This window comes from Caloenas nicobarica, chromosome Z (assembly GCF_036013445.1).
Source record: "Caloenas nicobarica isolate bCalNic1 chromosome Z, bCalNic1.hap1, whole genome shotgun sequence".
NCBI classification, from domain to species: Eukaryota; Metazoa; Chordata; class Aves; order Columbiformes; family Columbidae; genus Caloenas; species Caloenas nicobarica.
Genome location: NC_088284.1, coordinates 102,627,495 through 102,650,662, shown reverse-complemented (window position 1 = coordinate 102,650,662; position 23,168 = coordinate 102,627,495). Strand labels below are relative to the sequence as shown.

Here is a 23,168-nt window from a genome sequence, read left to right as displayed (position 1 = left end):
TTAGGAAACTGCAGTGGGGAGAAATGTTTTGCCTATATCCACCACCATGGCACGGAGAAATGGGGGGAAGCAGTCCAATTTACTGGATAAAGATCTGAAATAGAACTGCTCATAAATAAGAGGTGAATTTCTCCAGTTATTCTTTTGCCCAGTCAGATCATCATTATTTTAATCCCAAATGTTCAGCTGAAAATCTCCGCTTCTCATTGACGAAATGAATACTGTCCCCTCTCCACGCCATTAGGGTTTCTGCTAATACATTTTCCATTTTCCATATTTAATTTGTCTAGCAGAATGAAATAAAAACATGCTGACATTTTCAAGGGAATCAGATACTTCCCATTTAAGTTTTGATGGAAAATTTTCGAAGAGCCCTGAGGCTCAGGAGCTGGTTGCATCGGGGCCAACTAAATCTGCCGCCTGAATCCGTGGGGGCAACGCCTGAGCATCTCTTAGACCCTCCGGACTTTCGGATGATTACTTCTAAGAGGAAAACATCTTTTCTAGCCAGCCACATGCTGGGGGTGGCACCGGCTTTGCTCTCGCAGCCGTTCTCTCTGACCTTGACGCGAGTGGTGCAGAACGCGGAGACGCGGCTGCCTCCGCCCTCCCCTTCCTCCCCCTCGCACTGCGGAGGCGCAGGAAAACTGACCACGGCGCAGCGCTAAATGTTTTATTTTTAACTTTCGCCAGACGACACGTGTAGCTAAGGCCAAACAAAAAGAGCCGGAGAATGGGGTGTGAGTGCTTGTCAGTGTCAGCCCCAATCACTGTCAAACTGGGGCTGGATTCTGCAGCCCCGCTGCATGCAGAGCTCCCGTCTCCTTCAGTGGAGCTGGGAGGCCACAGCGATGAATGCCCAGAGAGATGGATAAAGGCAGACAGACGTAGATACAGACTGACAGAATCAACCCCCAGATGGAGGTTGCTCGAATTTACCAGAAATTAAGATGCTGTACTGCTTAAGAAAGAGTTCTGTGATCTCATTAAGTCTCTTTTATGTCTTCCTTTTTATTTTATCCTCCAGCCTCTCACAAAAAAAAAAAAAAAAACCAAAAACTTTGTGTTATTTGCAGATTAAGTTAGAGGAAAATTGTCTATGGACTAAAAAAAATGTTTGCATTCTTTTCTACTAGCAAAATCCTTCATTGAAGGCTTTTATTTTTTAAAGGAGAAGAAAATGCAGTAGGACATAATAATGTCACATATTGAAACTCGCTCTTGCAAAGCAGGACTTCCTAATATTTTCCTTTTAAATAAAAATGCCATTTATCATTATCAAATGAAGTGTTAATGGAATCAACTCACACACAAACTCATGCATATATATATAAATAAATATAATATATACATTAGAAAACCCTTACTGCAGAGAATGATCAAGCACCTTGTCAGCAATCCATATTATATTTGTTAATTTGATTCCTGCCAAAAAATCACTTAAGTGAGACCTTCTGATTTCTTTCTTTAACGCTTGAGGCTCCTTTCATCTAAGCAGTGTTTATTAACCTATTTCTGAAAATCAGCATAAGCACAAGCTATATTTAATCTGTTCTTTTCATGTGCCTTTTTTTTTATAATATGTTTTGTTTTGTTTTTAATTCCAGTGTAAGAAGTAAGAATTAGAAAATGAGCAATGGTCATTATTTAAAAAACCCCACAGGTTCAGATAGTGACAAATGAAATGATAAAAACTAAGGTTTATTATGTTCATTTACATTCTCTAAGGGAAGACTGATTCTAGTTTAACTCCAGCGCTAATAGTAACAACACAAGAAAAGGGTACTCACATGAGGTGATGTGACCTGATGACTGAGTTTTGGGTTACAGGTTCAAACCTCCATGCTCTACCCCAGTCTTCCCAGTGTCCCCTTCTGCTGCCTTGAATAGAAAATCTCTAGCCTGCATGTTTCTGCAACCCCTTCAGGAAGGTAGGTGCAAACATACGGAACTCCTAAGTTAATTTGAAATCTGCAGATTAAAAGTGTTCTATGACTAGATATTCTTGTTCATACTTTCACACCAAAAATTGACTTAAACCCCCAGTAAACAATAGACTCTGTAGCTCCCAGAAACCAGATCCAGTTTGGAGAAGAGCATTTGGCATAAACTGGCAGATACTCCTAGAGCTGCAAGGGAGAAAACCTGGTCCCGTTCGTATGGATGGAGTTTTGCCGCTGAGGTGGATGTGTCCAGGATTTCACTCATACTTTCCAATATCCAGGCTAGACTAAGGCAGACTGGAACAGGACAAACTTGCCATTGTGTTCAGCGTGAACACAGGGTAGCTCAGGTCTGCCCATGTGAACTGCTTTGTGCGCTCGGTCGCAGTGTAGAGATACCCTTCTTTGCCAAATGCTCCACCTTTGACGTTATTAGAGCTGGGTTTTATCATCTCCAAGGAGTTTCCCCTGGTGGGTTGTGTGGTGACAGGTTTTGCCCTTCTCCCAGCGCTGCAGCCAAGGATAAAACGCTTGCTGAAACTAAACCATCTCTTGTAGAATTTGATGAGGTTCCTTTTACCTGAGGTAGGGTTGTGGCTGCAGATTTGTATAGGAAGGAGTTGTCCTCACTGGACAGCCCCAAAATTCCTACCAGGAAGGATGAAACTTATTTTCCAAGCTCCTGTAAGAAGACGACAGTGGTAGTGAGACTGTCCTTGTGAAAATGATTGTAATCTGAGAGCTGAAGCAAAAAGATACCAAAAAGTAGCAGATAAGGAAAAGTTATTTTGCTTTTTTACCTGGTTTATTTAAAGAAGTGGGTGGCCTCCAGTCAGGAGACAACTTTGGGTCCCTTAAAGGAAGTCCTTCGCCTTTCCCATCAGGCAGGCATGGAAAGCAATGGGGTAACTTGTTGCAAGTTAGAGAATGAATCAACCTCAAATTCTCTGGGAACCCAAAATAAATAAGGTTTGCTCGAGCCACTCAGTTCAAACATATTCCTGAAAGACATTATACCTCACAGTATCACTTGCATTTCTGTATTTTGGGACATAGAATGGGTAATAAATCTTCTGACTATTTACTGCTCTGCCAATATGCATCTTGGCAGTATTAATTTATATGCATGCATGCTTATGAATTCTATTTCTCTTCAAAGTAGCCAGCTCCTTGTACTAACAACCACAGCTATAACTTGATAGACTCCTCTTTACCTGGCATGCCTACAGAAATCTCTAGAGAATTAGAATTCTCATTAAGTGCACTGGAAAGCAGAATTTAATCAAATGTGTGCCAAAGCTTGCTGTTAAAAATATGCAACTACAAATTGCATCTCTGTAGATCTGTTGCAGTCCTACAGTGACCACTGAAGTCTTTTTTATTTATTGTAGCATGAATACAGAATAGATAAAATTAAATCCTCCATAATCAATGGCTCCAATTTACATGCGTTACTTGTCAAAGTGACTTTCTCTGGTCCCCACAAAATGCTATGTAATGTGACATCTCACAAGTCTTCAGGAATATCCTAAGATGAATCTGAAAGATAAATATTGCAGTTGTGAGTCTTTTGTCATGACTCAAATAATTTTAAAATTGCAGAGATGTATTCCTCTAACAATGTTAAAATTGTTCTAATGCAGGATAAAATGGTAGTTTTAGTCTCTGTAATTTTTGTAGCAGCTTGTAATTTCCATGCACTCGTTACAATGCTCAGATCAGGAAAGATTACAGGAAAAAACGTTTTCACTGGAAAATCTGCTCTGCTGCTCATCTTTCCTGTGAAGACTATACCCAATATTTAGAATCTAGGAGGGCTTTTATGAGTTTTTTGATATTGTAAGTGTCTAAGCCAGACCATTTGATTTGGATTAACGTAATTTCTGGAGTCTGTTAAAGGGATAAGTATGAGCACACCTCCTGGTTTCTTCCCAAAACATAATTTTACGAACAGTGATGCACTCATTTGTGTCTATTCTGTTTGGGGCCACTCACCAGCAGGCTGGGAGATGTTTGAGAAACATGAAACGTCAGAGTGAAAAATGTGTGTCCTTTGAATTGGTTTTATGTCCCCAAATTAGAAGAGCTGTGATTACCACAGAAAGGGTTTTAGAAGAAGCACTTCAAGAGTAAAAACCCTCAAAATGCAGGTACCTTAAGTGTACCAAGGTCTGACGGAGCGCTGTTGACGTGTGTGACTATCATTAAATACACTGCGCTGGAACGTCAGGCTTGTTTGGTAACATGTACCCCAGTGATCCTTTCAGGATGTCTTCGTGTTAGGGTGCTGTTGTGATTACAGCTGTGGTGACATGACAAGGGAAGAGCAGGTATTTTCCAGATAAACTGATAAAGGTGGAGAAACAGGACCATCCGCTGGGCTCACACAGAGCCTGGAAGGGGAATAAGACCAGGTAGTGTACAGAGAGACCAGTGAGATATTGAAACAAGTTATGTTGAGTTTGCATCACAAAAAAGTGTCTAGGAGTGTTAATGCCATGTCAGGCTGCACAGCTACGGTTCGTGTATCAATACCAGGTTTTTCCTTTGATGGAACTGCTAAGGATACATTTTGGAGAGGTACAAGGCAACCCAGGGGAACCCCTGCATGGGCTTAGATACGGTATTTTGGTGTATACAAAGGATGGTGCACAATGGTGCTGCTCCAGGGAAAAGTCAGGGAAGAGTATTGGCAGCTCAGGAAGGAAGAGTCTCTCTGGAGACCTGCCAACACACAGGGGAACATTTTGGCTTTATATCCAAGGGGAAAAATGGGCAAAATCAACTGCTTGTCATGGAACCGGACCGGCAGCCCTGTGCCTCTCTCTGTAACTTTGGGAACAGCCCGGGTTGCCTAGATGGTGAAGGGGCAGTTGTGCTTCACATCCATGGTCAGTGGAGAATTACCTGCACCCTTCTCCCATTTTGTATATCCCCATGACAGCCAGGAAAATAACCCTGCACTTAGAGAGGACAAGGAAGTTGTCCACAAAGCAATGTCAAGAGAGCAAACTCCAGAGCATAGAATAAGGGACCAAAATGCCACGTCCTGTTCTGCATCCTTCAGGCTCGAATGAAGGGGAAATGTAACATCACTGCCTGTACCTGGCTGGAGGGAACTGGAACTGGGGAGTGAGCGTGTTTTTCCACATTGGTAAGATGATAAATAATTAACAGTAGTTACTTACGGTTGACATTGAAAAATGTTTTATAGCTGTGAAACAGATTTTGAGAGGCTTCTTTTAGGGAGGTTTTTTCTTTTTCCTGTTGTAGTTAGTGAACATCCCGTGTGCTAAACCCTGTTCTGGTGCCTGAGTGAGGCTGGTGGGAGATGGGGTTAAGACCAAACTCTCTGTGCAGTCTGTGGCCCTTTCTCATTCTCTGGCTGCCAGGACTGGCTGTGAGACACAGGGCCCTAAATCACACGCCAGAGAGGAACAAATCTGGCCTAAAGCTGCCTGTGCCTTTATACCCTCGACGCTGCTCGAAGCAGAGCCCAAATAAACACCTTCATTTTTCAAAGGCAAATTGCTGGAGCACCAGTGCTGTAGTACCCCAGAGGCCAGCTGGACTGAGTGCTCAGTGCTAAACCCAGCCTTTCTGCATGAGATCACATCTTTTTAACTCATTCTCCCCATTCTTAATGTCTGAAATCCTATAATTAAAAATTAAGACAAGCGGAGAACACAGTCTTTTGAAACTGAAAGATAAGCTTCCTTCCCCTCTTAAAATGGGTGTATATATTTTGTTCTCATAAAGAGCTGTTGGATACAGCATCACTTCAGTTATAATGAAACAGCAAAGAAATTCCACATTGGGAAAGGTTTTCTGAGGGTATATTCTCTGTTACTGCTGAAGATTAAAAATAACCTTCTCAAGCAATAAATTGGTTGAGACAGTAACAGGACCAAAATCATAGTGAAATCTAGTAATGAAATATTAACGCTACCATGTTAAGCTGGGGAAATCATAAAAATTCATTTTGTAGAGCTGCGTAGATCATATCACTGGTGTCCTGAGCTGGCTAGATTTTAATGCGCAGTGCTTTCTACTTGTGTCCTGTTCCTATATACAATTCCTATTAGCAGAAAAGATGACCAAACTCTTAAGTCATGTAACTGCTTTGGGAAAGCAAAGAAACCCTGTTGGAGTACATGGCAGCGGTAGCCCTCTAGAATTAGAGGGCATGTTGCGACTGACACAAAGAGAGCTGTCAAGTACCTGGCGCTTTGCTTTACTGCTCCACTAAGTGGGCATTGTAGAGCTGCGGCAGACATATGGGGAAATTTTATTTCTAGGGCAACATTTTGCGTGAAACTGAAATTAGATAAAAACTAGGCGTAAAGGTACGTTTGAATTTCAGTTAGTGCTTGATCTTTGTATGCCAAAAGGACCTCCCTTGGATACTCAGTCTAGCTGTGGGCTTTCTTTCAGGTGCTGGAACCTGCAGCTCTCAGAAGTCAGGCCAATTTAAATTGTGTAGATTTTGCTGCTTTACATAACCTATTTGAATTCGGTAGGTTTAAAACCCTGCAAGGTAAATAGGTATATTTTGCATATGCCTGTCCTACTGGCTTAGGCAGGAACTTTAATGTCACACAATTAACCAAAGTGGTGAGAGGGAGCCTTGCAAGGTCTGGCCACGTGGCGTTAACAGTGCTGTCCAGAGCAGAAGGGGTGGCTGATTCACTGTCCCACCAAGGGAACTCTGTCTTAGCAGTATCCCTCATCCTCCAGTTTGAGTCGGCTGCAGTCCCTTTCTGGCACAGCGCTATTAGCAGAGACCATAGCTCAGCTGGAGGTGGCTGCGTTAAGCTCATAGATGTTACAAGGGATGTACACATGGCATTCCATACAACAGGTTGGAAGGAGGGTTATGATCCCTGCAGCCAGACTGGCTTTCTGTGTCCGAGAACAACGACTCCCAGAGACACACTTGGGCACGCTGGGGCACTGAAGAGCACAGGTAGCTTCCCTTGGAAAGATATGGGCACCTCCCGGGGTGAAACGGCAGTCAGGCCAAGTGGTTGGAGCAACAGATGTCACCACAGAGTCCACAGCTGGCGTAGCTGGTAGAGGGACAGGGACATGGCATCTCCAGAAAATCGGTGTTGGAAGCAAGGAGCTGAGCCGGAGATGGGGTCTCCAAAAGGGGCAACCAAGCCCACAGGGACTGGCCTCCTGGCCAGGACAGACATGAAGGCCTGTAACCAAGTTGCTGGCAGGGGAAGGTATATAAACACCAAAGACTTGTTCCAATGGCCTGCAGAAATCCTGCTCCTCGCTCTAGGTTGAGATCTTTCTTGATGCCAGCCAGACACTGAGTTTTGAGGCTGAATTAACTCCAGGACATCACTAATATACATTTTCTTTTTTTCCTCTTGGGTCTGAATACTGTAGGGGTTTGTTCCCCTTGAAGTCTCAAAGGAAGGCTCAATCCACGCAAATACAGCGCTGCTTTGCCTCCTGTGTGCCAAGGATAAGAAAGCTAAAAAAGAAAATCGCAGCTGCTTCCTGGGCCAGCCTGCCTGTAACCTCACCTGGCAGCCGGGTCCCTCGGTGCACAGACCTCGCTGGCTGGAATTTCGCCTGGCCCTTTGCTGCAGGCATGAGCCTTGCAGCCCGGCCGAGGGGACGCTCCAGGGCGAGTCTGCAGAGCACTGGGTGCGAGCGCCCAAAGGATAAAGTACCGAAATGGAGCAGGAGCATGATCTGTTTTAATGGCTCCTTCTGCTGAGGAACTCCCCAGTTCGGATAACTTTTAGTGCAGGCGCTATTTGTCAGCAATAGACAGGGCAGGGGATCTCGGTGAGGAGTCTGTAGCTAGCGAAGAATATGAGCCAAGCAAACATTATTTTCCTGCTTTTTGGGAGAAAAACCTGCAAGGAGCAGAAAGTTTGTCCCTCGCTGTTTTCCTGGGTAGGGGTGCAGTCTCGAAGGTGATGAGACAAACACTTGAGGACGGCTGATAGCACCGCAGCGCAGAATAAACAAGGAAATGATACTGGATCCCAAGGCATAATGAAAAACAAGAGACCTGCTAAAGGCAGCTTAATATTAGAGAGAAGAAAAGCTTTTTGAAACTGCGTGAAGTCACCAAACCAAGTGTCTGAAATGATGTACAAATGGTTCTTACCTCCTTCCACCTGAAAGAATCGGGCATATTCTCAAAATGCTTCTTCAGCGTTTGCCTTTGGATAATGAAACAAAAATATAATGGCCAGTAAAGTTAAGCCATTAAGAGTAAATCAGTTCGGTTTCCATCGGAAAGCAGCCTAGATTACCTTGTAACACCAAAGCCATCTGTAGTTCCCACATCGATTTTCTTCTCCGCGGCACCGAACATACAGAATCAGCAGGCGCCTTTGAGTGCTCTCTCAGCCACATGGAGAAAATAGATAAAAGCCCTCTGGGCCTCCTGTATGTCTGTGTGCAACCTCACCTGTGTGACACCTGGCTGTGCCCAGCACAGAAATAAGCACAAGCAAGCTTGGCAGCCTGCTGAATCGGCACATTTGCTGTCGAGGAGAAAATACAGCCAGGAAGCAGTGACCTGCCTCTTTTCTGCAATGCACCGGTGTGCAGCATCCCAACAGGAGCAGCTTTGTTTCGTGCCAGGCACCTCTGAGACAGAAGAGACTGTGCCCAATTTGGCGGAAATAAAAAGCAAACTCTGCTTCTCCTGATCCACCGCAAAGTGCTGTTTTCACTTTTCAGGCAGCTATAATTTTGGCCTTTTCAAGAGAAGGTACCTGTTTAAGTGCCTCTGAAGGCACAGCAGCTTCTTCACTGCTCCTGATGTTTCATTGCACCTGACCTGACCTGACCTGACCAGGTGATGGCACAGTGTTGGTTCCATCTGAGGCAGTTTCTGGCACTTTCAGCAGCTGGAAAACCCACTGGTGCCATTTTCTCAACCGAGCCCAGTGGCTGAGCAGCACATGGCAGTTCCTGTGTCCCTGCTTTAATTAGACACTCTAAGAAGCGAGAACAGCATCAAATAAGGTGAGGTCCCACTATTAATAACCAGCAAGTGACTGTATATTTAGATACTTAAAAAAAACCCAAATCCACATAAAAACATGTGAGCTTAAGATCAGAGACAAAAAGAGTCTTTTATCTTTCGGACCCCATTTGAACTCTCGAGTCGGGGAATGAGTCCACTTCACACAACCTCAGTGCCGTCGCAAAGCCACCTCCAGCCTTTGCATTCAGCGTTGCCACCACTGGTCACAGCAGGAGCAGCAGAGACCCAGACAGTCACCACCTGCCCGCCCCACAGGGCAATGATGTCCCCTAGAAAAACTAGTGCTTTTGTCAGGGACACAGGACGTGGCACCGACTCCGTGTGACCCCAGCTTGCCTCCAGAGCAGCCTGCAGAAGAGCCGGTGTCCCCTTCTTTCCTGGAGCACTCGCTGTGTGGGTTGGTGTGGGGATAAGGCAGCCCTGGTGGTGCCACCGAGTCCCCGAGACTGCCCGGAGCTGCAGCCCCCGTGTCCCACCGAAAGCCACAAACGTCAGCTGAAGGTGATGAAGTATGAATTCAAAGGTTAGTCTATTTTCTCGCCTGAGATCTAAAGGAGGGAACCACTACCATCTGGAATGGGTAGTATCATTAATCAGACACTGAGAGTTCAGTCCCGTGTATGGCACCAGATCATCTGGACTTTTATCTTCCCAGCCCCGCGCAGAAGACAAATCCAGGCCTGCTAGTGCTTGGGAAGCGGGGCGGGGAAGGAGTTATTAGGTGGAAATTTTTGAAGCATAAACAAAATTTCAGCAAAAGGTTGTTCCTGCCATGACACCATTATAAATGAGATGATCAGCCACAAAGAACATAATTTTTCGTGGCTTTAGCAAAATGATGCTTCTGTTCTAGTGGTAGAAGTAAAAAAATCTTAAAGGGAGAAGGACAGTGTTCCTTTAAAAGTTCCAAATATTTTAATTAATGCCAATAGCATTAAAATATTATGGCTTGAGATGCTTATGAAAAGTCTCTTTTATTCATTAAATTTCCCAGACCCAACATAATTAGAATTCTTAACGTTCGTGATCTCTCAGCATTGGCTTCCAAAATTAATGGTCTGAGTAATTTCTTACAGCAGATGAACTGAGTTTCAAAATAAATGTATTCCGGTAGTAAGCATCAGCTTTCTGTAAAGGCAGGATGGTGCATTCAAAGACAAGTTTCGAGAAGGAAAACACCCTCCATTTTCTCTCTCCTGGATTTCTGTGTTCAAAGGACATAATGAAGGATTGTAAATTCCTATACTGAAAATTTAGGGAATCCCTGGACAGAAGCTGCCTGCACCACTTGTGCGTATTTATCATGCTGCAGTTTTAGTGTCGCACGTTCTTTCTGCCACACTCGCTACGGGAAAGGCTGGTGCTCGGGATGAATTTGGGGTAGAGGTTGTAAGGGATGCTGCTTTCTGTAGGTCCCTGCTTCATTTGCTGTGAAAGCTGAGAGGGCTGAGCTGAATGCGGCTGGACGTGGGACACGGTCCTGGTTCAGCTATCTGAATGGTTGCCCTGCAGATCTGGGCTTTGCCAAAAGCTCTGTGAGCCTGGGGAGGTCCTTTAAACCCAGATGTTTTCCAAGGGGTTGCTAAATGTATGCTCTTTGTTTTGGCCTCTGATGTGCAGAGGGCTGAGCACTTCCAGCTGCAGCTGCTGGTGAACCCGGGAAGACCCACATCAAGGTAGGAGCTGTAAAACTGCCGTCCCCACCTGGCACAGCAGGATCTCACAGCTCTTTCTAGCAGCCTCCTGATGGTGACACATAGGATCCTGGATCCCATTCCCAGTCCTGGGCAGCCGGCAGCTCTGGTGGGTGCAACTCGCTCTGCCCATTCCTCTCCCTCTCATCCTTGCTTCAGTTCTGCCTTTTCTCACTCTTTGCCTGGCTAGTCCCACTCCTCCCTGCTTGGGTTCATTTCCTGAGGCTCAGTCCCCCTCTCCGTTCAGCATCAGGCTTCCCACACCTGCACTCCTGCTCAGTCCCAGCCCATCAGAATTATCTAAATGTCCCTACCTCTCCTTACGGGTGCAGCTCCTCCAGGATCCTGGCCCGAGCCTCCTTTCTCCTGTGCTGGCATGGTTGGATTTGTTCCCCGTGTGGTCTAAATGCCAGAAAACAAGTGATCTTCGCACCCACAGCTCAGCGATGAGGAGCCGTGACCGCAGGCGGTACCTTGCTCTGATCCTTTAACCAGGTGTTAACACATCCGTGGCGTGGCGGGGGGTGGCGAGTGCTGCGAAGGGATTTAGCTGCTCCATGCTGGGGTCGGGTGGGATGGGGCTACTCCGTTCTGGACAAGTTCCAGGGCAAGATGAGCCCAGCAAGACAGGATCCTCAGAGTTTTTAGGATTCTCACTGAAAAAAGTCTTTGCTGAGGAAGTCGGATTGGATTTTTTTCTTTCAAACGCTTTCACTTGGCCACACTTGCATAGATTTTCATGGCAGCAATGAAAAGGCGCATCCTTAATACAAAGGTCACAAGTCGACTAAATTTCTACTCCCCTATCCAAACCGTGAGGAGCCGTGGTGCATCTTAAAGAAGAAGATGTCAGTTCTTTTTCTCTTTTACCACTACAAAACAGCGCATTGTTCCCCAGCCTTACCCTTGGGAATAGCTATATTGTTTTGACTGAAGCTTTCCAAAAAAATTCAGCCTGAGGCAGATGCCCAGGATGGAAAATGACAAGTTACTGGTCAAAATATGACAGTTATAAGCAGCTGAAAGTAGAGTCCTATAATTGGGAATGTCAGACGGTCTTGACAACAGGCAGTGCTACCAGCCCACCGAGCTCAGGAAGTTTGCTCAGGATTTTATGTGTAGGTAGAGGCAGTGCGTGCACCTACTAGTAGTCCTAGTAATTTTCTATGTCACAAAAAGCAGTAGCAAAGTTTTCTGGGTGTTAAAGCAGGGCATGAACTGCACTTCTGCTGCCGGCAGCTTTGCCATGTGTTTGGACACAAGCTGGAGAACCACCATGCTGGCTTAGCCCAACCCTGCTGCTACCCCCCACCTGTGAGCCCAGGGAAAGGCTCTGGAAACTGAGCAAGGACTGAACGTCCACCTACACCTGATCGCTTTCTGAGTGGAGCTGGATTGCCCAGGACTTGAGTTGCTAAACTGAAGATGTCTGGGGCAATTTTGGGGGAGGAATGGCAGGTCTGTGCCCCCAGCCCCCGCGAGCAGCCGTCGGGAGGTGCGGTGGGTGTGCTGGAACTGCTCTGCCTTTCTGTCATCTCCTGCTCCGATACACGTGCGGCGACTGGGTTCGATGCTTACGGCCCGCAGCCAGCCAGCATTGTTACCCAACCATTTGACTTTAGCTGAGGGAGATTTCAGAAAGCGCCAGCTATCGCTTGCACTTGAACCAGCCGGTCACCGCCTGCCTGTCTGACACCTTCCCGGGAGAGAAATTCACCTTTCCCTGGTGCAGGGGCAACCGTCCAGCCCTGTAGTCAGTCACCACAGTTTCATTAAGTTTTATATTTAACTTTCCCTCAGCACTTGGGACCAGAAGGAGTGTGTTAGTGTCTCGGCGCTGGAACACTACATTGAATTACCTTGTTGGTTTATCTGGTCATAATAGCGAGAGAGATCCCAGTGCTATAGTTAAGAGTCTGTCAGCATTTCCATTATAAACCTCTTATTCTCAAGAGGTTTTAACTTAGCTGTAAAAATCTGTTCCATTGCACAAACTTAGTTTATAACATGGCATGGAACAATATTTTATCTTTTAATATTGAAAATACACACACAGTCAGTTCATATTGAAATATATATGTGCACAGCCACAGATATACTGGTTTCAGGCAGTGAAAACAACCTGTGCAGCATCTTCTTTTTAATTTCACTGACATGATATTATTACTCTGGCTATTTTAATAGATAGGATACTGTGGTTTGACAATCTCTTCCATTACTGGCACATGAACTCCTCTAATATATGTTAATATGATCATTCACAAGTGCAGCAGAGTCGCACTGAGGAGGAAACGTAAGAGGTTCGGCACAAAGGCTGCTTGCCCTCCTTTTCCTTTTATTCTAGACACTCATTCAAGGACACTTTGCTCACGCTCTGAAAAAGCAAAGCAAACGCTTTGACCAGCTGCCTGGCAGGAAGGATTTGGCAAATGCGTCCTCATGGTTCTCTCTCTATTATGGTCTGCAGGGCAAGAAGGCACCAGCAACTGGGGAACAGTCTCCTTCAGGGACCCCTCTCCTGCCTGAACTGGTTCCCTATGGCCTTTCCTCCCCGGTCCATCCTCGGGCTGCCGGGCAGGTGGGACAAAGGCGGTGGAGAAGGCAGCAGCTACAGGCTCTGGCTCTCCAGTTCTCACCAGGGCTTCATCTGATTTGTTTGTTTGTTTGTTTGTTTCTTTAACCAAATGTTTCTTGGTTTCCTAGCAGAAAGCAGCTGGGTCTGTGTCCTGCAGAGGAGCAGTAGCTGTTTATCTCCCCCAAAGACCCAACAGACGGATAACATCTTGGGATGGGAGGGTCTGAACTCAATGACAAAAAGCCCCGTCCCGCCGGGCGCACACAGCCAGACAGCAGGGCTGCTGCAGGGGGTCCCTGCAGGGCTCACTGAGCTGTTTCTGAGGTTTTTCTTTTCTCCAGACGCAGGCTGACACAGGAAGGAAGCTCCTTCTCCCAAAGCCTGCAGTCCTCCTGAGAAGAGGTGGAACTTGCAGGACACTGGGCAGGACAATCCATGCAAAGAGCCTCCACAGTGAGTGTCAAATAAAACATATCCCTTAGAATATTTTTTTTTTTTTTTAAGGACAAACTGGTCTTTGTGTGTTAAGGAAAAGCATTTATTTTTTTTTTCCCAGTACCTCTGTCTTTTGAGAACTGATAGCCAGGCAGTGCATGTCCTGGAGACCCAGAACTGCTCCCATTCTCCTGGTGTGGCTGAACTGGTGCTCCAGCGACTTTGAGACTGCAACTTTCTGTTGGATAGACTGCCTGGCTGCTTTTACTTTCCATCCCAGACACATGACATATTCCTCGTTTTCTTTTCTTGGTGATGCTGCTAAAGTTCAGACACAGTTTGCTCAAGCTGGGAATCGATCTTCAGCTGCTGCTCAGCCCGGCCAGGCAGCCTGGGGCTCAGGCTGTGTTTGTTGGAGGTGCCTTGGAGGATTGTTGGAGGATTTTCTCGCTCACAGTTTTCCTACCTTTTCTAAGATTCATGTCTCTTTTGACACTTACCTCCGGACTCCCTCCTCGTACACACGCCTCCACCCCTTTGACAAGGCTCATTTTTCAGGCCAGAGCTTCTGCTTCTCATAAAAATGCTGGCAAAGATAAGGGCCATACAGGTCTGAGGGCCAGTTGACAGAAATTCATCTCCATCCCATGCTGACGGTTTCCCGTCGATAGCCAAGGCTGCGCAGGCTGCAAGCCCATGATTCAGCAACTTTAACTGATTAATCAAGTCACTTAATTTTTTATGCATGCAAGTGTGCCCAAGGCAGCTGTGTTAAGTTGGCTTCTAGGCAGAGTGTTAGCAGTGCTGAGGATGTCAAAGGGTTTTGTGATATTGATATAAATACATATACGCGTAGTTTTCTGATTAGGCCGTGGTTTAAAATAGTTTTAGCAGCATTCGCTCAGCTGATAGAATCCTTTCTGCAGATTTGCATGCATGCCGTGCCTCTGATGCTGCATCTCTTGATTACAGATAGGCTTTATCTGAGTTAAACATGTACCAGGCCCCTTAGCATAAATCATACTGGGGCGGGGTGTGTGTACTGAGAGCACTCCCAGGTGCGTGAGGGGATAAATAGATGTTAAAAAAGCACACGCATCTCAGAAAAGCTTTAGGAAACCACTTCACTTTCCAAAAAAAGTGCTCAAATCCATAACACCAACCCAGAGCAATTTTTGGCTGGGGCAGAGGAATGCTATGTCTTGCATTCCCTACACACCCTCATGGTTTTGGGGATGCTCTGGTAGAATTCCAGATGCTGATGGGCTTGTTAGCATCATACCTGTCTGCTTCGAGACAGCGTGTTTATAGCTCTTGTATTGAGAAAATGAAATAGTAACTGGAGAAAATGTCACCATGTTTAGGATGGGCTTAGGATTGTGTAGATCTACCTGGTGTAAAATTAAGAGCACATTTTAAATCAGTGTGTTTGAAAAAGAAATGAGGAGGCAAAATTAGAAAATGAATTCTTGGCTTCAGGGGAGTCAAAGGGATACAGATATTAGTGTTTGTTAGAGTTTTTTCATGGCAGCAGTAGTTGTTGATATTTATTTTTCCTTGCTTCAGTAGAACAGTGTTTGTTAATAATTCTAATAATAAAACATCCAAAACAATTGCCAGATTTGCCATTTTTTTTTTTTTCCAAAACTGTGGCTAAATTGAATATTTTAGAAAAGGAATTTCTTTTTATTTTTTTTGGTCTTCTTGCTCCCTGGATATAGAAGACCAGGTGTAACATGATGGAGCCTGTTGGGAGCACCTCCATGAGTGGCTTTGTTCTGGCCAGAAGAGTTCAAATGCACTTTACACAATTTGCATTGTGAGCTGCAACAATTATTGCAAATACACCCATATTAAAAAAAAAAAAACCCAAACCAAAACAAAAAAACCCAACCCAAACAAACAAAACCCCCACAACCAGCAACAAAAACAACAAACAAAAAACCACCCCAACCCTGCTAGAACTGACTCACAGATGGACAAATTTGTTATTGTTTTCATGATCTTTTGCAATGTGTTTGCAGGTTTCCACAGCCTTGTTTAAATTCAAGCAAGGACCTTTTTGCACCAACTTTGCAGGATTTCATTTGTGAGTTGTACATTTAATTCTCCACAGCAGATGGTGATGTGTGGGTGTACTGCTGTATATTTGCAACAGATTCCTTATTCTACAAAATTAATTAAGTATCTCATGTGCTGATTTAAAATCAGAATTGTATTGTTTGTAGAAAGCTAATTCTTGCATATCATTTTGTTGGGACCTGTGCAATTCCAACAAAATGTAATGGAAGAGAAGTCAAAGAGCTGCTTCAAAGCAAATGGATTGTGGCAGCTCTAGTCAGTCCTGACGTGCAGACTGAAGGGCTAATGATCTCGAGTGCTTAAAAGTCACTTAAATAAAGTATGTTGGGCCTTGGTGTCAGGTTCCCCAGATGTTGCTGTGAAGAAGGTTGCTGGGGGGGGTTCAGCCACACTCAGTGACATGTGGCACAGACAAGGACTGTGATTTAAGCCCCTTTTCCTTTGGTGGGTTTCTTTCCTTACCAGGGATTTAATTGTAAATGATTGCGCTTTCAATGCCGTCTCTTATAGAACCATTGTGGTTGGAAAAGACCCAACTGTTAACCCAACGCTATCACTTAAATCACGTCTGTGAGAACCTCATGAACGCAACATTAGTTTGCGAAGTTTAGGGGATTTTTATTTTTGTTTCCTCCTAATTTGCTAGAGTCTCATGTCTTCATGAAAGGCTTTAGTGCTGGTTTGCACCTGTGCTTTGTCTGTGCAGCCACCGGGTCTGGGAGAAAGGGAAAACATGAAGCTGAGTGGAGGATCTCAGCGGGGATCAGGCACTTCAGACGCACCAGCCCTATGTCACCGACTGCTCCGGCAGCCTCGTGTGACACAGGAAAACGAGGATGGGATCCACATCGGTGTCCTTGGAGTGGGGGGAACCCAGGGCCTTAATGGCTGTGGTGTTACGCAGCTGGTCAGGATGGATAAAATAAGGGCGGGGAGTTACTTTGCTGCTCCTCCTGCCCAAGTGATGGCTACTGGGCTGCTGCGAGACAGAGGCTGTTTGATCAGGAATAACGTAGGAAATGTGGTTCCTTTAAGTAAAGGATTGCTGCAGGGGGGGTGCTGTGCGCCACACGGGACAGGTAAAGACAATGGCCTGGATGGAGGGTCCCCAGTGCGTGTCCCCTGTGCCATCGGGGGTGTTAACAAAGAACAACACCCGTTCCCTTTCCTTTCAGACGCGGCTGGGTGGGCTGCAGCACCCGTGGCCCCCACGGCCGGCCAGGAGCCATCGTGGAGCCGCCACGGGGAGGATGCCACGTGCAGCGGGGGCGCGCGGTGGCACCAGGGACCTCAGGGCTGGCGGCTGAAGTGTTTGGGGACAAGACACCGGTTTTGGAGACAAAGCGGCAGGGTCTGCCCTCACTTCCACCCCAAAGCGACGTGCAACGCCGGGGGATTCCGCGCAGTGGCCCACCAGTGTTCCACTTATCGCGTTGGTTTGCTTTGTATCTGGGGGCGAAAGAATAAAGAACCAGCCTTGAGTTGTGTTTGCCTGTGAGTAAGTAGCAGTAGTTGGGTCATGATTACTGGCAGCTACAAACTCCACTACCATAAACCTGGAGGTTTATTGTAGAATGGATGGGGTAGAGATTTTTAGGATTTTTATTTTTTGCCGCTGCACATGAAGTAATTTGAAGCCCCATAACATTTACATTCTGAACGAAATTCAAGATGAAATATTTTAAGTCCCTTAAAATACGCTGGTGTTTAAAAATCTAAGTGCTACCTCAGGGGCGTGGTAGGCAAAACTTCAAATCTTGTCTGAAAGACAGCCGTTTAATTTTGTGTGTGTGTCTGTCCATGCCCCCATCTTCCCCGTTATTTCTACTCAGAGACTATTTCAGCAAATTGCTAATCTCATTGTCTGAAAGAACCAGTCTGATTTCCTGTATTCAATTGCGAGCGAGCTAAATGATTTTGCCTTTATATGACCCCTCCTTTCGGGCACTTTCCTTTGGGCAGCCCGTTCTAATGCTCCTCCCTGGTACATTTACAGGCAACAGGCCTTTTTAAAAACTTGGCTTTTGGGAATAAAATCAATTTAAGCTCAGGGAATCTTTTTGTAAAGTTCTCCTGGTTGTGGAAGGTCCCAGCCCAGTATACCTGGGATGGAAGCGGTTTCCTTAGCACAGGGCTGGGGCTGCACTGCAGCAATGCCAGGAGGAGCATCCCCCAGGGTGGGGGTACGTGTGTCTGTGTGTCTGGTTGTCACTTTTTGTTTCCTTCCTGCAGAAGTTTCGGTTTGTCCCCAAGTGATTTGCCCCCTTCTGGGTTACTGAAGCTCAGTTGGATTTGCTCCATCACAGCCCCTGGGTTTAAGTCAGTTATTTTTAGAAGAGAGACACCGGATTAGTCTGAGATGTTGGAGCTTTCATACAGTTATGCTGGATTTGATCTCCTTTCATTTTGCTCTGTATGTACAATGAATTACTTCTGTGCAGCGAGCTCAGTCTGTAAGATCTTCAGGGCAGGGAGCAAATCCTTTCTGTCATCACATGCTGACCTGGCTTTACCTCACCTATCTGGGGCCGAGGAAGTGAGACGTGTAGGTGAAGAGCCTTGCCTGGCTCCTGCTACTGGAGAAACGGGGTCCCCGGGGCACCTTCTGGGTGCGTCCCTCCCCATTAATTATCCTGAGGCCAATTCAAGGTCCCAGGCACCAAGTGTGGAGGATCCAGGGCCCCTGCCCAGCCATCCCATTGGAAACCAATAATGGCACCAGAATATTTGTCTGTTTCATTGCTATAAATTCAGGGTCAGCAGATAAGCTGACTTCCCGCAGTAAAAAGCTGGGAGTATTTAAGGTATCTTAAAAATGCCAGCCACCATTTTCAACATACGCTCCCCTCTCCCTTCATTCAAAGCCCATCACTGAGCCCAAGGCAGGCTAAAGTGGAATATGAAGTGAACACATTCAAAACGCCCTCCCCCAGGTGATTTTCCATTTATGCAGCAGGCTTGCTAATTGCAGAAAGAGTGATTAGCCTTTCAGGAAAGAAATATAAAACTTGATTACTTTGAATGAGTGTTAGTGAAATTTGGTTCTGATCCCAGCCGGGCAGAAATCACATTTCAGTAACACTTTCCAAAAACACTCGCATAGGATAGGATCAGTGTAGTGAACCAAGAGCCCATCTGTGACCATGTTTATGCAGCGTACATTTGTGATACTCCCAAACAGGGACTGAACTTGATTCACCAGAATCTTAAACCTGGCCAAGTCCATTCTCTGGTGTTACAGGTGCACGTGAGCTTTCACGCAGCTCCTGTGAGCTCACTGATGTGAGCTGTAGAGATTGGAGAAGTAGGGACCTTCTGTGACCAAGATGTATAAGACCAGCAGCCAACCTTTAAAGGGAAGCGGGGAAATAATCTGGATTAAAACTGGCCTCTCTGAAGTCAACAGCAAAATGCCAGCATGTACAGTGATGTTTCTGTCTTAAGAACATCTAAATTGTACAGTGATTTTCATCTCACCATCTTCCTGACATCGTGAGGTACACAGAACAAAGGACAGGAAATAAAAAAGGGGCAATGAACCTATCAAATGCTCTAGCGTAGCTACTAACAAACACTATTTACCATTTCTTAATTGGGCAGTGCAGTCTTTTTTTTTTTAAAGTGGGCTGGTGCACATTACACTATGTTGTGAAGTGTATGTATATATGTATATCATCAAAAGTGTGTGTATATACATATATGTACGATGGATGGATGATGCTTGTCAGAACCAAGTCTTTAAACAGGGCAAATTAATAACTTTGCATGTTTCTGTGGAATGGTTGATTTAAGGATGAATTAAGCAAGCCGTAAGTTTAACAAACAACATTCTGTGGCCTGAAATTATTATAACCAACATGGTAACTTAATCTCACAAAAACACGAGTTTATTAATAGGTGAAGGAGCTGAAGAACCACACAGTCCATCCAGCCCTCTGATATAGTTTTCCTAATCTCGGTTACGAAATTCAATGCTGCAGTTTTACAAGGTACATTTTCTCAATTAGTGAATGTTACAGAACATAAACATGAAGTGAATATTTGTATTAATGGGATTCAAACAAGGCAACTGAAAGTAGTATCAACTCTAGTTGTAACACATGGTGAAAAGAATCAAATTTGGAATGTGACCATATATACTGTTGTACAGCAGATACGTACACCGTTTCATATTGCATGACATTCATAGCATATTCATAGAAAAGTCAAACTAAATGATGGCTTAAAAACCATATTAACTCTGAAATTTGCTTGCTACTTTTAAGTGTTGATATTGACCAAGTTAATATTTTCATTGTGTAAAAATACTGTATATAGTAGAAATCCTTCAGTATCTTCCACATTCAAATAAAGTTACAGTTACAGTTTGGTATTTGGTGTTCAATAAATGGCCGATTCTTTCTAACCTTCAGAAGGAAAAAAAAAAAGAATATGCTCAGTCTGGTTTGACTAGTACGTTTCTCTCTTGAAGACCTTCGCTTGCCAAGTCAAACTCTAACATCTCTCTTTTGAGGTGCAATTGGAATTACTAAAAACATCTGAACACGGTTAAAAAGGTGGAAAGTCCATAGCCATTCTACACACTTTCATTTATTGTCTGGACAATTAAAGTACAAATAATTCAAACACAACAAGGTTATGAAAAAAACATTTACAATACTTTCCCTCAGAAATGATCTAAACTAGCAAGGTTAACATGAAGTCATTCATTATAACTAAAGTATACAACTGCCTGGTCCTAAGAAAGATTTTTTAAATTATTATTATTCAGATAGTAAAACACATCGTAGAGAAAAGATTCTGACATGCCTTCCCCACTAATGCTTAGCAAATGCATCAAAACTTTCCCAGCAAACTGCGCTCATTCATAGCAGATGATGTATAAAGGTTTCCCTGAACATTGAATGAGTGTTCCTTTAAACTAAAATCTAACATTGTTAAAGTAAAAAACTGATAAAATTATGATGCAGCCTTTGCTTTTAGTTATTTGTCTACTACAAAAGTTTGCCTCTTCAGTGTGAAAAAACAATACTTAGTCTACATGCAGTTAGTGGGTATAGCATGGAAAAAATGCACAAAATAAGCACAAGTTATAAATAACCATAACGTTTTATTACCATTAAGACTAAACTTGTATTGAAAAGATTTTATATAACAAGACAAGAAAAGCAATAGCAAATTTAACTATCAACTAGATTATGCATAGCGAGTAACTGTTTCTAGTACTCAGGGAAGAGCATGACCCTTTTTTGTTTTAAATATATAACCGTACAAAGCACAAACATACTAAAATGATCAGTGCACTGGACATGGGAGAGCACCCCCTCAGTCATTTTGTTCCCTTAGCTCTGTTTTCCCCAATCTGAATTACATTAAAATAAAGACCCAGTTGTTTTCTTTTCTACTGTGCAGTAAGAAAAAATATTCACAACAAACATGACAATATATCAAACAATATTTCTACACAAGTTACCTTGATACCTCTGTCACTTAAGTATCATAAGAAAACATTTTAAGACATATACAAACAAAACTAGCAAAGTGTTACAACTTATAATAAATTAACCAAAAGAAAAAATAACTTTATATATATATATTTATATTATATATACACATACACACACAACAAAATGACACAATAATATGCTTCTTCCCATAGTTTAAGTAAACAAATAAGTAGACTAGCCAAACTAGCTATATTTGATTTTGGCCATATGCATCACATCGGCAATTAAATAAATAAGTGTTTCAAGCAACATAAACAGTGTTCCAAATGTGCCAACACAGCCCAATTATATTAGCTTGGGCTATAAAGTGAATTTGAAAATTCTTAACAAATTTAAAGCAAATGTATTTTTTCTAAACACATTACATTTAACTATGATACTAAGATATGTAAATAATTTTGTAGCACCTACCGCTCAAACCAAGGAAGTTTTTGATCAAAAAATTAATTTTTTTAACTTTTGTTCTGCTGATATCCCATACTGATGACTTAAAGAAAAACCGTCTTGCAACTCATCTCCTTGCTTTTGGGTTTTGACTGTGGGTAACTGCGTGCCTGGGAAGAACACTCTCCCGTACTGTATTTAATATTTTTATTACATGCTATGAAAAGATACGAAGATCATCTGTTTGTAGCCCATCCTTCAAAAAACAATCTACTAATCCAGTTTAAAACACACATCTTGATCTCTAAAAAGTTACCAGTGCAGTATGAACATGACAAAGTTGTCAATTTCCCCTAAATTAGCCAGTCAAAATATTTTTTTCTCAAATCCAGATTCTCTTGTAAAAATTCTTTATATTTTATAAAAATAGATTTTTCTTGAAACCCATTTTCAGCAAAGAGACCACCTCTTTGGCAACATTGTTAATGTTATTTAAATTGTTATGTCATCAGGTATCCCCCTGTAACCCCATTCCCTAACAGAAGACTGTTTAGTTCACATGATACAAAAGAAAAAAGGAAAAATAAAAAAAGTTGCAAAATTATGTTCTTCTTTTTGCAATTTTTATTATTCCTCTTTAATTTACGTGGGGGGTTTACCAATCTGATTCAATCAATGTTTTGAAAAACAGAAAAGAAAACAAAAATCTTTTTTTCTCGCTTTTAATCCCATTAGTTTGTAAAAATTGTTTTTGTTTTATTATTTTTTCAAATGAGTGAATGGTCATCTTAAAAAGACCCACCTTCAAGGAAGGTAGTAAAACTAGCTGGCTGGGTAAAAATCCCTGCACATTGTTATCTATGTATATTATATTCAACAACGACAGCTATGAAAGAACATTCAATGCATCAAAGGTTTTTTTCTAAGCATTATAAAATCCTTTCCTGTTCCTCACAGGATATCCAATGTTTTAATACTTAGGCAACACTGGCTTATAAAGTCCATGGTTGAATATAAGCCTTGAAGAGGTTTTTTTTTTGTTTTGTTTTGTTCGTATATATATTTATATATATATATTTTAGTAAGTAAGGATATGAAATTCAGGATTTGTGGGTTTTATTGGTTTTAAAGGAAACTTGCAATACTCTGTCTCCTAAACGGTATCCATTAAGGCTGGCAATCGCCATGGCAGCTTCGTCGTAGTTGGTCATGGTGACAAAGCCAAATCCCTTGCACTTGTTGGTGTTGAAATCACGGATCACCTTGACGTTATTGACCGCTCCAAAGGGACCGAACAACTGCCACAGCACGCTCTCATCCGAGTCGGGAGACAAGTTGTAGACGAAGATGCACCATCCAGTCCCAGTGTGACCAGGGATATTCATTCCGACAAGGCTCGTCATACCATCAATTGTGATCGGAGAAAACCTACCGAGTAAAAAGAGGGGTCTATTCTAAATATATCTCTTGGCACAAGCCACATGGATCCAAGACTTTAAAATAAGCCAATATAATGAAGGT

The 23,168-nt window shown here is 43.5% G+C and overlaps 1 protein-coding gene across 6 annotated transcripts in view; it reads right to left on the bottom strand.

Moving 5' to 3' along the window:
- Positions 1-22,747: 22,747 nt before the first annotated feature.
- Positions 22,748-23,168, bottom strand: part of ELAVL4 (ELAV like RNA binding protein 4) — a 61,854-nt gene continuing 61,433 nt past the window's right edge. For 5 of the 6 annotated variants that reach the window (XM_065655977.1, XM_065655981.1, XM_065655978.1 and 2 more), the window contains one exon: positions 22,748-23,075. In XM_065655977.1, coding sequence (XP_065512049.1) covers positions 22,748-23,075 — 328 coding nt within the window. Of the gene's footprint in view, positions 23,097-23,168 lie in introns of all 6 variants that reach the window. The other variant, XM_065655976.1, reaches the window with a different exon arrangement.